We start from the raw sequence: 15,524 nt of genomic DNA on the forward strand, positions 1-15,524 counted from the left end.
AGAAGAAAACAGGGTGGGGTCAGAGAGACGCCACGTAGCTGCTGAAAGGAGACAGACACATGGAACCTGACCAGTAGGCCACAGCCATGTGGTGATACACAGATTAACAGGAATGGGTTAATTCAAGATGTAAGAGTTAGCTAGGAATATGCTGGAGTCATTGGCCAAGCAGTGTTGCACCTAATATAGTTTCTGTGTTCAGGTCTGGAAAGCTGGGAATGAATGAGTAGTTTGCACCCACATCTGTCCCTTACAAAAGCCGCAGACCTTAATTCATTGAGAGGGTGGCAACAGAGAGAAGGGGGAACCACATGGACTATCATGAAGCCATCTCATCTCCCTGGAGACACAGGCAATGGAAGACAGAGAACAGCTATTGCCAAAGAACACTGAAGTAGTAATTGTCGGAGCTTAACCCAGCTCCTTTGCCTGTAGGCCCACCTCTGTCCTGTGCTTCTCAGTTCCTGCTTCAAGACCTTGAGCCACTGGAACTGGATTCTTAGCAATCATCCCATTCCACCATATTAGCCTGCTTTTAGTTGTGTTCAGAACTAGTAATCTCAGGAGTGAACTAGAACATGAGGCTTATATTTAGAACACTAAAACCAACAAATGCTCTAATCCCTTCCTACATAAGGATCCTCTACCACCAATGCTTCTGAAGTGAGTCATTTTCCTAAAAGTGCCAGAGGCTGAAAGAGTGGAAGCTGATTCAGAAGACCCCTTCTGGCCTTCTAGAGGTGCGTGTAATTGTTCTGCATGGGGAATGCTTCTCCATTGGACCATGGCAATTGGCTCAAGAAGCATCCATCTTTGTTGCCCGACACATGTAGCTCCCACTTTGGCTATATCCAGGGAGTAAGGGACTTTTAGACAATTATTATAACTTTGTTGTTGTTGCTGCTACTGCTGCTGTCAATACAGTATCTCACAACGTAGCCTGGGTTAAACTAGAACTCATTGTGTATTCCAGGCTGACATCAAATTTAGGATCTGCCTGCTTCAGCCTATTGAACTGTTGGGATACAAGCATGCGCCACCTGATCCAAGCTGAGAATTCTGGTAACTTTTATACAATGTTAATTATAGGATAAGAGTCATCCTTTAGTTCCTTTCCCTTTCTATTGCACTTATTTATTTATAGTGTGTGTGTGTGTGTGTGTGTGTGTGTGTGTGTGTAGGTTGCTGCCGTGGCATGTATGTGGAGCTCAGAAGACCACCTATAGGAGTTGGTTCTCTCCTTCTACCATGTGGGTCCCAGGTATTGAACTCAGGTCATCAGGCTTGAAAGCAAGTGTCATCACTGAGCCAACTTGCTGATTCTTTTTTTTTTCTGTTTCGGTTATTGTTTAAATTGATTTGTAATAATCTAAAAGATACTCCAAAGTAATACTAATTATTCTAGCATATTTATATTACTGCTATTTTTTCATTCATAAAGTTCTAAATGATATGTTTTTTGACTCACAAACATAAAGAGTAAATTCATTTCAAATTGCCTCTGTTCACATTTGCCATAGGAAGATCCATTCCATTGGATGTCGAGTGAAATGAGTTTATGATAGATGTGTAGTTTGGTCGTATGTTCATTCAGTTATACATATTATAAAATCTGGAAGATCAGTCCTCAAAAGGTGACAATTTTGAGTAGAGTAATATTATAGGGCTTTTCTCCATCATCTTGCCAAATGAATTTATACATATTGTTCAACTAGAATACATACACTTTAAACTTTAAACAAAAACCCCTAAAGCATGTGTCAAATCACTTTTTTCATTAGTCTTTTTAACTTCTTTTTTAATTGACAATTGGAAATATTTATGGTGTACAGGATGATGTTTTGATATATGTATATATTGTGGAATGATTAAATCAAGTTAATTAACATATCCGTCACCTCACATACTTTTCATTTTGGGTAATGAAAGCATTTCAAATCTTCTCTCTTAGCATTTTCAAGTGCACAATACATTAACCTTTTTTTTCAAGTCTGTTTGGAGGTATGAGTTTTGCCAACTACCCTAAAGCCCTCTGCAAGCCCGATGTTGTCAAGGAAGCTCTGCCACCAAATCACCTTCTTTTCAAGTGCTTTAAAATGAAACTAGGTAATTTATTTATCAGACTTAATTACTTCATGCCTTCTGCCTCGAGGCAGTTACCTGCAATTCTTGTCCCTGGTGAAGAAAAACATTTTCTCACTGTAATTGCCATGATTGCTCAGTCACCCTGCGAGCCTCAGCTTTCATTACCCTTTGCCGTTGTTCTTGGCCCCAGCACAATCCATCCCTCCACAACAGTAGCTTCACATACCAGAGACACATGGAGTACAACTTGCCTGTTTGCTCTCTGTTTGAAAATAAGCCCCTTGAGGACAAGGCCTGGGCACTTATACTGAGACACTTTGTATCCAGTCCACTCACTGTGGGGCCTCAGTAGCAGCTCAGGACCTATTGGCTAAAGGAATGAACTGGATTGGTGAGTCCATCCACATCTTTCTCTGATGTCTCAAACAAACCTAGTCATACACCACTAGCCTCAGAAAAGAGAGGGGACTTAGACTATGTGTGGGTTAATTTTAACTGTTGTTCGATACAATCTAAAGTCACGTAGGATGAGAGTCTCAAGGATTGTATACAGCAGTTGGTCCCTGGGCATGTCTATAAGAGATTATCTTGGTTGTGTTAAGCTAACTGAAGTTGGACTATCTGCTCACTGAGATACTCTCTAGTAAGTGATTCTGAATTATAAAGTAAGCTAAACACTGCCCGTGAGCATTAATTCATTCTTCCCTGCTCTCGACTGTGGATACTATAATGTGCCCAGCTCTTCCAAGTTCCTGCCACCTCCCTTCCCTCAATGATGGCCCAAAACCTGAAATTGGGAACCAAATACGCCACACTCCCTTGAGTTGCTTCCATCAGAGCATTTACCACAGTGACAGGGAACAGAACTAAGGCAGAGTCACAGATCTCCAGACGGAGCCTGAATCTCAAGCACTGACAATTTACCTTCCCAAAGTCTCCTATGAAATTCGATATGTATACTTTTGTGAATACAACATATAGAATGTGGAGAAAACGCGTGAAAATATTCTCATCGGGCATATTTAAGAAGAGAATGAGCATCATACAGAATCCGAGTTCCTGTTGAACCCCACCATCCAGATCCACTTGTCCTGGAAGCCCCTCAAGCTGACTTCTATCCAGGGAATGTCATAAGTGTTTTTTTTTTAATCTATCCAGGGAATGGTATATTATAAGTGTTTATCTATACAGTTGTCACCCCCATGTGACTTAGTGCAAGGACCAGGATTTCCTTTTTTGTCCTCATGAGTTGAGCACAGGTGCTGGGAGATGCCTGAGGAAAGTTTGCTGCATGAGCGTGAGCATGACGGTCTGCGCTTGAATCGCAGCACTCACAGGGAGGAAAACTCAGGCACAGAGACGTGCACCTGGAATCCCAGTCCTGGAAAAGCAGAGACAGCAGAGTCTCTGAGGTTTTAGGCCAGACAGATTAGGCCATTGATGAACTCCAGGTTCAGTCAGAGAGCCTATCTCAAATAATCACAACAATCATAACAAGAACAACCAAACAACAATGATGATGAGAAGCAAGCATCTGAAGAAGACATCCCACATCAACCCCTGGCCTCCACACACACACATACCCGTGCCTGTGTACACACGACCACACACATGCACAGAGAGTCTACCACAAGACTTATCATCTTACCTAAAGCTTATTGAGTGTTTAATATGTTTCAAGTGAGCTAGATACAATTATTTTATCTCGTGAACTACTGCAGCAGCAATCTGAGATTATTATCCTAACCATACAGAGGTATTCATTTGTTTTCTGAAATCTGGTCTCTATACATAGCCCTTGCTGTCCTGGAACTCACTATGCAGACCAGGCTGGTCTCAAACTTAGAGATCTGCCTACCTCTGCGCCCCCGGACTCCCCAAGTGCTGGTGTTTAAAGTGTGTGTACCTAGGTCTGTTGGAACTAATTATTAATAGACATAAAGTGCCCCCAAATAATCTATATAAAGCCAAGAGTTAACACAGGTCCTAAGGAACATCAAAATCCAATTTCCATGCCTCTCCCGTGCGGGGAATTTCACCCAGTGAGCAATTGATAAGCAATCATAATCACTTAAAAGAGAAGCTTGGAAAAGACACACCTAGGAAAACTATAGTAAAAAAGATTTGACTAGATGCAGCAGGTGTTATTGAAGTCCATTCCCAGGTAAAAACAATGACAGCAATGACAGAAAGCATAACTATATGAGAACAGTCAAAATTTAAAAAAAATAAAGTAAAACTGAGTGTGAGCCCTTTAAAGCAGAGAATATAAACATCCACACCAGATAGTTATAGGACAGAGCATGAATCAATGCATACAAGCTACGAAGATATGTTAGTAATGGCTGAGTGGTCTAGGCACATTTTATGTTTCACTGAAATAACAAAATAGTAGAGAACTCCCATGAAGACAGAGAAAAAAATTCAAGATATGTTATTAATAGATTTTACTTTCAGACAGAAAAGGGACCCAGTCAGAGCCCACAAGTCAGAACCCTAGGGCCCTTTCTTCTAACACAGCTAACTCCATGACCTTGGGCACATCCCTGACGCCCAAGCTAGCAGTCTGTAAAGTTTGGATAAATTAAAAAGAGCAGAGTGGTTTGTTGACAGCCACATGCTTCCTTTCTCATGTGCATCTTGAATGGTTCTATCATAGCAACCATGGTCCACAGCAGAGCCCAGGGACTGTGTCCCAGCACCCTTGACTGCAGCTCACCTGCATGAAATATATGCAGGTGTAATTGAGTTTCTCTGGAATGGGACATTGGCTGGCTAGTGTGCTCACATAAGTGTGGTGCATGGTGGGGACCTTTTAAAACAGGGATTCACATATGATGTATGCATTTTCCATTTGTTAAATATATGACACTTATAAAAAATATATATTTAGTGTCCCTCGATGCTCTTGTGCATGCAAATTTTTTGCCTTCTTGCATTACTTACTTTGTGCTTGAGTGAATTTGCAAAACTTATAAAGTACTCAAAAAATAGCTTCTGCAGTCCCTGGGAAGGCACTGGAGGTTTGAACTTGCCTGGAAGGCTGATAAGAGACTCAGTGAAGAAGCCACGAAGAAGCAAATGAACCCCTCAGTCCTAGGATCAGCCCAAAGATGGACTGCAGAATGGGGGGATACCCTCACACCTCTGTGGTTCCCACCTGCAACCTGTGCCTTTGATTACCAGAATCCTTCTCAGCATGAGAAGAGAGAAAAGGAAGAAATGGAAAACAATATTGATCAGCATGGCTTCATGTTCACAGTGGGAAGGAAACATTTAAGAAAGAACGGAAGATGAAAGTCCTAAATATATTGAGATTTTTGGGTGGTTGAAGATTTGAGCTACCTATACTACCCTGGACACTGTCAGCCGAAGCTTTATTGTAAACTAATAACTGAGACACCATGAGCCACAGACTCCTTTGTTCATAGTTTTTGCTAACTGTGTGGAGGTTTAATACGACTTCCATTATTTTTGTATCACTCTGATCAAACTAGCTAATAAAAATAGCCTAAATGGGAAAGGTTTTATTTGGGTTTCAGAGGGACTTCAGTCCATCCTAGGGAAGCTATCACAGAGGAAACATAGACAACAACTGTTTCCATAATTGTGGACCAGGAAACAGAGAGACCAGGACCTTAACCAGGGATAAAAAATCTTCAAAAGTCTGCCTCTAGTGGCCTGGTTCTTCCAGCTGGTCCCCATTTTCTAAACAGAGATTTCAAAACGGCGTGACAAGCTGGGACCAACGACTTAAAACCTGAGCCCAAGGGAGACTTTTCAGATTCAAACCATAACACAAACTATGTTCATAATCCTATTTTAATATTCATTTCATAGGAACATGAACACTCACTGGCAATTAAGAATATTTGTGAAGGGCTCACAGTAAGCATGTGGAGGCGGGAGGCTGACCCTCAGCATCAGTTGAGGATCATCTTCCTCCCTCCTCCACCTTGTTCACCGAGGTAGAATATTCCAGAAAATACCAAGCACACCACCAATGTCGCCAGCCTCACTGGCCAGAGTTTACTGTCGATCCCCCAGCTCTGCCTTCTCAGGCTGGAATCCCAGGCAGGCTGCCATGCCCCCCTGGCATTTATGTGGGTTTCTAGAGACTTAAACTTAGGTGCTCACACGTGCACAACAGCACTTATGCCAATGAGCCACCTCTCCAGCCCCAAGAGGTTGTTGGTGTGAATAAATTATTCAGCCTGGGCATATAAAAAATATTCGGCCCGTGATAGTTACTAGTACCGGCTATTGCCTGATTCTAAGCATTTGTAATACAAACATTAAACAGAGATAATTTTTAAATCACACCTTAATTAGCTTATACAACAAGGAAGCAACCCAAACCAGATCGCCCTTTGCAGTGAAATTGAATGTAGACGATGGATTTAAGGGTTTTCTATGTTAGCCTGTGTTCTGACTGGTTCAGCCCGAGTTCCAAATATTCTCAGTGAAGACTCTCTTATCCCGCATTCCTGCTCAGCTTGCAATCACAGGCTCACTGCTAAAGACATTTTTAAGCTGATGTTCTTTGTTGAGCAAGGAACTTGCATACCATTCCCTGCTCTTGGCCACTTTTCTCCTGGGAGTTTATGTCCTCGTGTCCTATGTTCTGCTTTGCTTTTGATGCTGGGGTGGAGAAGAAACTCTGACCAAAACCAACTTGGAGTAGAAAGTGATTTATTTCAGTTTACACTTCAGGTGGTACTCTGTCACTGAGGGGAGTCGTGGTGGGAATCTAGAAGTAGGAACTCAAGCAAGGACCGTGGAGTAACTCTGCTAACTCTCTCTCTGGCTCATACTCAGCTAGCTTTCCTTCATAACCCAGACCCACCTGCCTTGCAATTGGGCCACCATTCCAAGGGTCAAACCCTTCCACATCCATCACCAATCAAAACAATCGCTCACAGACATGGCCACGGGCCAGTCGATCTAGGCTTTCTTTTTTCTATTGCTCTTCCTAGGTGGTTCTTTGTTGTGTCAAGTTGACAATAAATGTTAATGAGAACAATCCATCCTTTATCAACTTGACAAATACATCACTGTTCAACCATAACCTTTCCTTTCTTGTTTGTCCCCCAAATTTCATGTTAATATCATAAAATAAAAACACAGTGCTGCTTTTAAAAGCCACACAGTCCTTTAAGAGATCAATGGATTAAAAGTTAAACGTCCTTCTAAAAATCTAAAGTCTCCATAATTGTGGACTCCTCTAAACTATAAAAAAAGAATTACATACTTAAATATTATAAGAAGGAAAGAACTAGTGACTCTTCTTCCTATCACACAACCTCCATCCTATAGACCATGTTCATAACCATGTCAGAGGGAAAAAAGAGACAGCGAGAGAGAATGGATTGCCTCTAAATATCCCAATTCCCCACTTCAAGGAAGAGGATCTTGGGGTGAAAGTAATGAAATCTTCTGCATTTTGTAGGATTAGCGAGACAAGAAACCAACTTCTCTCCTACACATATACGATGTCCTAGCAGGATGTCAGGGAGAAGCAGCCTTCACAAAGCACCCCAAGTACACAGAAGCTTAGAAAGCCAACATGAGAGCTCTGGCTCCTGACGTGAGCTGACCCATTTTCTGTGGGGAAGCCTGATAAAATGCCTGTCTTCAGGAAGCTGGGATAGAAGCTGGAAAGGCTTTTTCCAGGTATTGATGTTGCAGCACTCGGGTTGTGCTGGACTCTGATACCTGTGGTTGTTCAGCCATAGAAAGAACAGAGTTGGATCCTGGGATCAACAAGAAAGGCACGGTGGTTCTTCTTCTGGAATTTTCAGTCTAGTTCAGAGACAGTAAGTGGGTAATCGCAATGACAAGCCTGAAGTGTTCCAGCGGACTCTGGGAGACCTAAGAACTCAGGAAAGGCTTACAGAACGGGACTGCTAAGTAGACACTGAAAACAGCAAATGGCCTTACCCAAGCCCATCAGCCTGGTTTAACATAGCCTTGACCCCTTTCATGTTACTTGTACAGAAAAGAGATGGTTAGGGACCAAGCGATTCAGAGGAACTTTTTACAGACAGAAAATGATCTGGGGTTTCACTGTTCAACGATTCTACCCCTCTCTGTATTATAAGCTAAGAAACTGAATCTCAAAGGCTGAGACCACACAAGGAGCTTGGAGCTCATTTCTCACCCAGGATGGCCTTCTGTGTGTGGATTAGGGAAGCGGGTGACTTAACAAAAGTCAAGCTGTGCACACATGGGGCACCAGCCAATCTGGCTTCGGTTCCCTTTACGGCCTCATGTGGTTACCTGTGCCTCTTACAGCTCATCGGTCCCCTTGTGGCCCCTTGCCAGAGTTCCACATCCCCCACTAGGGACCCCAGATGTTGCTGTTGTATTTTTAGACCGTGGAGGGAGAGCGTGTGTGTCGGGGGAACACAAATCGGCTCCTTCTACCCCTTGTCTCAGGAGCTGGATCAGAGACCTTGAAACACTTTTTAGCACTGTAAGTTTATAAGGGACAGGTGGCTGTGACTGTCTTGCAAACTGAAAAGCTAGGGACTCTGGGACTGTTAACTGAGCTGCCAAAGACCACACAGCTGGCAAGAAAGGTGAAGAACTTTAGTCAAGCTCTCTCCCACGCTGGCCCATTGCAAAACCCTCCTTTACCAACTGAGCTGGAGTGTGCCAGCTCAACGGACACACTGTAAAAGGAGAAACTCAAAGGCTGTGACTTCTAGAACAGGATGCCCTTTATCCGCACATTTAAACCTAAGAGCAATGACATGATTTACAAATCCAAGGAGTTTGGGGGATGGAGATAGAAATTGAGTCAACAATGGTAGAAGGGCTGAAGAGATGGCTCGCTCTATAAAGCTGTTACTGTACATGCATGAGAACCTGAGTTTAGACCCCCCAGAACTCATGTGAAGAACCAAATGTGGAAGCATGTACCTCTAACCTCAGCACTGGGGAGGCACAGACAAGAGGATCCTGGGGACTTGCTGGCCAGTCAGTCTAACCAATCAGCAAGCTTCAAGTTTAGTGAAAGATCTTGTTTCAAAAACTGAAGAACAGGGTTGCTATTGAATCAACACACACATCGTTAGGTTACGTGGGAGAAGGTCTTCCAAATCTTCACTTTTCTCTGACCTTACAGACCCCAAGGTGGTCAACTTGTTAGATGAACAGAAAAGCACTGTGGAGATCATTGAAGCACTCATATCCGCACAGAGTTCCAGTTCATTCGTCTCCTTTAAGGTCCTAAGTAGAGTGAACCCACCGGTGCAACCTACTATTAATAAAGTTGGTGACTACTAAATAAAGTCTCCTCCAGGTCAAAGATTCTTCACATCATGACTCCTAGGGGACCCTTTGGAGTCCCAGCTAAGAACCTGGCCTGGACTTCAGCCAAAGCACCCCCACTCGCCTTTCCCTTGCAGCAGTCCCAGAGTCAGCAAGATGGCTCAGTGGGAAAAGGCACTTGCTGCCAAGCCGGAGGATGTGAGTTTCATCCCATAGACCCACATGGTAGGACAGAACCAACTCTCATCATTTATCTTCTTCCTTCCACGTGTGTGGAGTCACATGACCCTCATCCCTGCAGAATCATTAAGTGTAAAACAAAATAAAGTATAAGGTGTAGAGTTATTGAGGAAGATGCCTGATAGCCACTTTCTGGTCTTGATGGGTGCACACACTCACCACACACACACACACACACACACACACACACACACACGAGAATGGTAGTGAAAGAAAAAAATTGAAACATTTGTTTGATGTATAAATTTTGCTTCCATGCTTGATGCATCATTGACAATGCAGTTTGCGGGATGAATAAATCTATTAAACACACATCTCAAGTGCTAATGGGACTACGGAGCAGTCACTTTGGGTAAGATTGTAAGGTAACGATGGCAACGAAACAAACACACAACGTCATGAAAGCAGTTCCCTTCTATCTTTCTGGTTGAGTTTCCCAAGCAGGGTATTTATCATCCCTGCTCTTCTCATCTGGTATCGCTCAAACCTGAAGTTCACCTGCCCACCTACTTGAAACACATGGCCCGAGAATCAAAGCATCTTACTCATTACCCGTGTGTTTTTATACCACCGGGGATTGTGCTGGGCCTGTAATCAATCGAGAACGTTATTTAAAATTATCTCCTTTTCTAGAGTTCTAAGTGGAAGCTAATAGAGAAGTTTACCCTTTGTTTCCCTTTTGACAGCATTTGATCTTTAGCTCTGACATGTATCATAATAACCTATTGTGTGACTGGTCCTCCCCTACCCAGTGTGTGTGTGTGTGTGTGTGTGTGTGTGTGTGTGTGTGTGTGGTCTAGAGCTCGTGGATTTATTACAGAAATACATTCAGAAGCAAAGAGTACATTTTTAATTTCTGACATCGGCACAGTACCATATTCTTCTACACATACACTAAAATTTGTGCAGCTTCTCCCTGGGAGAAAGTTCCAGAATCAGCATGCAAAGTCATACCAGCTGCTGAAGAGGAAGCAGCCCGGAAACACGCTCTAACTGGGCTAACGTCAACTGATAAGATACTGTGAAGGCAAGCCCACCATCCCAACCTGACACATCTGAATCCCATTTTTTTTAATGTGCTTTTTATTTTGAGCCCCAGACTAATCCGCATCTCCCAGGCCGTATTTAATTCTGGGTGGGAAGGAGAGAAGAAACGGGTCACTTCCCGACTAGCCCCCGGCCCTGGGCTGCTTAGTTGTTCTGTTCGGTTAAGAATGCAGGCATTGGAGCTACCTGAAGCACTGGAGTGTCCCAGATCAAATATTTATATATATATGAGAAACCAAAAAAAAAAAAAAAAAAAAAAAAAAAACCTTCAAATCAGTCCAGGTTTGGATGTGCGTGATTTACTTTTATTGGCAGCTAAAACTCATCTTGTACTTCGGAACATTTTGAAATTTGTCCCTGTAATGTTTTCAATTAGCTTTCTTGCGTGTGTTGCATCGGGGGAAAAACAACATTTAGATTTAGAACTAAGGTACTCCCAGAGACAAATATGATTAATGGGATAATCTTGTAGATTACAATAGTTAGAGGCAGTTCCTGCCATTCCCTGCTCTCCAAGGACCGGGACTGCACAACTCCAATACAAACAGCTGCGCATTCCTCAATACCATTATTATCTAAAGCAAGGCCACGTTCCGCATCTAAAATTCCTATACGATCCACATTTGGCCGTGTACTATTGTGCAGCTTCGGTTTCCCAAGCTGAAGCCTCAAGCTCTGCATGATGACTTGATAGGGTTTACAAACGGGCTTGATTTTCTAAAGAGCCATTAAAGGTTGCTTACTGAGGAACGGAACAAAGAGGGCCCCAACAAGCAGAACAGCTTTTATGCAGCTTATTGAAAACATAAAGGGCAGTCCTGTCATCTGCCAGTCAGGTCCCCAGAGTCCCCCCAGGGGCAGGTGGATGTTTTTATTCCTGGTTTACAGGGAAGGAGCGGCCTCAGAAACCTTAAAGAGACTCACCCCCAAGTTGGAAGCACTGAGGCTGGAGTCAGCAGTAAATCTGCCAGGTTTCCTCTCTCTGAGGCGCATGCTCAACTCACCAAGCAAGCAGTTCTTGGGAAGGCCCAAGTTCTCAGCTCTGCAATGACAATGACCCACTGGGAAGAAGTTACACCCCCTGCCCCCAAGCCAAGGAGCGCTCATTAGTGCTGTTGATCGGGATCTGATTAAAACCTTTGGTTTTTCTTTCTACTGTAGCGATAAAGCCTTTGAAAAGTCCTTGCTCGGCTTCTGCAAAATCTGCAATTCTCCCCGCATTGTCTCCCTTTATTATTTACTCTCTTTCTGGGCTAGGACAGTTTCCTCCTTGGTGACATTCCCGTGTTTCACTGGCTAACCCACAATTTCATCTCTAAGCAAAGATGCTTCCTGTTCCGAAGTTCGGTCTTTCCATTCTTGGCCCACCTGCTCAAAAGTTTTCAGCCTGGGAACATTTCTCTGTAAATAGTCTCAGGTGCTCACAACACAAAGATCTCTCTAACCAAACTGTAAACCCCCCCCCCCCCCCCCCAAATTTTCTCCGTCCCTCCTGGTTGCTGCATCTCTCGAAAGCGGGCACGATTCTTGCACACCTGAAAGCCAGTATCTTGAAGCAGTTTTCTCTAGCAAAGCCAGAAGAAATATTAGACTGTCATCCTGACATCTAAACAGCTGCCAACAACTTCTGGACAGTCTTGTCTCCTATACTGTCCAGACAAAAGTATAGGGCTGTTTCTCTGGGGAAGTTCAGGTGTGCAACAGGTGGGGGATTGGGGCGAGGGTAGAGGGAGTCCCCTGGCTCCTGAAATCACCCCATGCTTCAGATGGTGCAGGCCTGAGGAGGGACATTTTTTTAAAAATAACCTCAGGAGTTTCTTGCTCAGTGGATTAGGGACTGTGCCCAAGAATGGGCGTGTTTGATGATCTCTCAAGGGGGTGGGGGAGACAATGGTTGGAGAAGAACAATTTGCATAACTCGGAGTTTAGTGGCCTGGAAACACAAAAATGAAAGTCCCAGCAAGAATGCCTGATGAGGGTGCCGCCATGTCCGACAGCGAGAAGCTCAACCTGGACTCCATCATTGGGCGCCTGCTGGAAGTGCAGGGCTCACGGCCTGGAAAGAATGTGCAACTAACAGAGAACGAGATCCGTGGTCTGTGCCTCAAATCCTGGGAGATTTTCCTGAGCCAGCCTATTCTTCTGGAGCTTGAGGCACCTCTCAAGATCTGCGGTGACATCCATGGCCAGTACTATGACCTTCTACGGCTGTTTGAGTATGGTGGCTTCCCCCCAGAGAACAACTACCTTTTCTTGGGGGACTATGTGGACCGTGGCAAGCAGTCTTTGGAGACCATCTGCCTGCTGCTGGCCTATAAGATCAAATACCCTGAGAATTTCTTTCTGCCCTGTGGGAACCACGAGTGTGCCAGCATCAACCGCATCTACGGCTTCTATGATGAATGCAAGAGACGCTACAACATCAAACTGTGGAAAACGTTCACCGACTGCTTCAACTGCTTGCCCATTGCAGCCATTGTAGAAGAGAAGATCTTCTGCTGCCACGGAGGCCTGTCTCCAGACTTGCAGTCCATGGAGCAGATCAGGCGTATTATGCGGCCCACAGACGTGCCTGACCAGGGCCTCCTGTGTGATCTGCTGTGGTCTGACCCTGACAAGGATGTTCAAGGCTGGGGCGAGAATGACCGTGGTGTCTCCTTCACCTTTGGGGCTGAGGTGGTGGCCAAGTTCCTGCACAAGCATGATTTGGACCTCATCTGCCGGGCGCACCAGGTTGTAGAAGATGGCTATGAGTTCTTTGCCAAGAGGCAGTTGGTGACACTCTTCTCTGCTCCCAACTACTGTGGCGAGTTTGACAATGCTGGTGCCATGATGAGCGTGGATGAGACTCTCATGTGCTCCTTCCAGATCCTCAAGCCCGCTGACAAGAACAAGGGGAAGTATGGACAGTTCAGTGGCCTGAACCCTGGAGGCCGTCCCATCACCCCACCCCGCAATTCTGCCAAAGCCAAGAAATAGCCTCCATGTGTTGCCCTTTTGCCCCAGACGATGGATTACTTGTACAGAAATCATGCTGCCATGGGTCACGGTCCCCTCAGGCCCACCCATCATGGGGAACACACAGCCTTAAGTGTCTTTTCCTTTCTTTTTTTAATGAATCAATAGCAGCGTCTAGTCCCCAGGGCTCCCTCCCACCAGCACCTATGGTGGCTGCAGTGTAAGCTTGGGGCCAAGGCTGCAGCTCAGGGCAATGGCAGACCAGATTGTGGGTCTCCAGCCTTGCACGGCTGGCAGCTGGATCCTGGGGCAACCCATCTGGTCTCTTGAATAAAGGTCAAAGCTGGATTCTCAAAAAAAAAAAAAAAAAAAAAAAATGCCTGATGATACCCTGAGTGAAATAAATTATGCTCCTAAAGAAATTTTTAGGGGGCTGGAGAGATGGCTCAGTGGTTAAGAGCATTGCCTGCTCTTCCAAAGGTTCTGAGTTCAATTCCCGGCAACCACATGGTGGCTCACAACCATCTGTAATGAGGTCTGGTGCCCTCTTCTGGTCTGCAGACATACACACAGATAGAATATTGTATACATAATAAATAAATAAATATTTAAAAAAAAAAAAAGAAATTTTTAGGGGTGGGGGCAGAACTTAACTAGGAAAGTGTTTGCCGTGCAAGCTTGAGGATCTGAGTTCAATTCCCAGTACGGACATTAAAAGCCAACCACGAGGATACAAGCTTGCAGTCCCAGCTTGGAGAGACATAAATCAGTAGATCCCAGGTTCACTGGTCAGCCAGCCCAGACACTTGGTGAGCCCCACGTCCCAGTGAAAGAATTTGTCTCCAAACACCAGGTGGATGGTTCCTGATGAAGGGACCCTTAAAGTTGATCCGCTCTTACACATCCCTACGTGTGCATGCCACACATACATGCCACATACATACACGTTAATTCATGAAGTAAGTTGTTAATTAAAAAAAAAAACCTGAGTCTCCTGCCTGAAATAGTGAAATGACCTCAAACTTGGTTAGTTAAGCAGAGATTTGGGCTAAGTAACCTTGGCTTTGTGATTCTTTTTTGACCCGATCCAAACCAACCAGGAAAGGAACTGGGGACAGTTGATCAAGGACACCTTTCCAGTGATTATATTGGAGGATTGTTAGCATTCTAACTGACCTCAGCTGTCACAATGGTACACAAAGAGATGTCACTAGGTACCCAGGGAGCAACCATCAGGGGTTTGCAGATCAATATCCACACCTTGAACTGCGCTTGAGAGAAATCAAAAGCCAGTGCGGACTGCCGTGTATAAGCCCAAGTGTAAGCAATGCTTTGCAAAGACTCTTTAGTTACAGTTCATAGGAGAAGACTCGTTTATTCGCGTTTCCACTTTTCTCCCCTTCTCTCTAGCATGTCAGTGAGTCCTTTTACTTCCCGGCCATTTGTTTAGGAGGCTGGTAGGACACGAACAAACTATAGATGTGAATGGTTATGAATATATGTAAAACAGCACCCAACACTTGATGAAAAATACATGGGTCAACTTGTGAACCCAGAACACTTAAGTAGAGAAAACAACTCTGAAATCTCCTGGCCTACATGATGTTTTTGCTGTCTCTCAGCACCAGCATTATGAGAGTAGGTGTATCTGTGCGGATGGAGTGATTGTGTTGTGTCGTTGCTTGTACTGGAGAGAGAATAGAAATATAGGCCACTTTGTAACCTCTTCCCTGTAAAGAAATAGACCATCCTGCATCTATTGGTAACAGTGACCACAGAGAAGCTGTATGAGATAAGCTGAAACATCTATAGCATGTCCCTTGGTGTAACATAAAATATATCTGAATTACCTTATAATCCCCCTGAAGTTGGGTGCACACAATCAGATCTGGAAGAACACAGTTCTCCCCCATTTATCT

The 15,524-nt window shown here is 44.2% G+C and overlaps 1 protein-coding gene across 1 annotated transcript; it reads left to right on the plus strand.

The window, feature by feature from the left end:
• The first annotated feature begins 12,633 nt into the window (after window positions 1-12,633).
• LOC126488330 (serine/threonine-protein phosphatase PP1-alpha catalytic subunit-like) lies at window positions 12,634-13,796 on the plus strand. Its single transcript, XM_050121745.1, has one exon. It carries the CDS (start codon window positions 12,634-12,636, stop codon window positions 13,624-13,626), a length of 993 nt encoding a protein of 330 aa, XP_049977702.1. The 3' UTR covers window positions 13,627-13,796.
• The last annotated feature ends 1,728 nt before the right edge of the window (window positions 13,797-15,524 follow it).

This window comes from Alexandromys fortis, unplaced genomic scaffold, assembly GCF_014885135.2.
Source record: "Alexandromys fortis isolate MF-2015 unplaced genomic scaffold, M_Fortis_MF-2015_v1.1 scaffold_202, whole genome shotgun sequence".
NCBI lineage: Eukaryota > Metazoa > Chordata > Mammalia > Rodentia > Cricetidae > Alexandromys > Alexandromys fortis.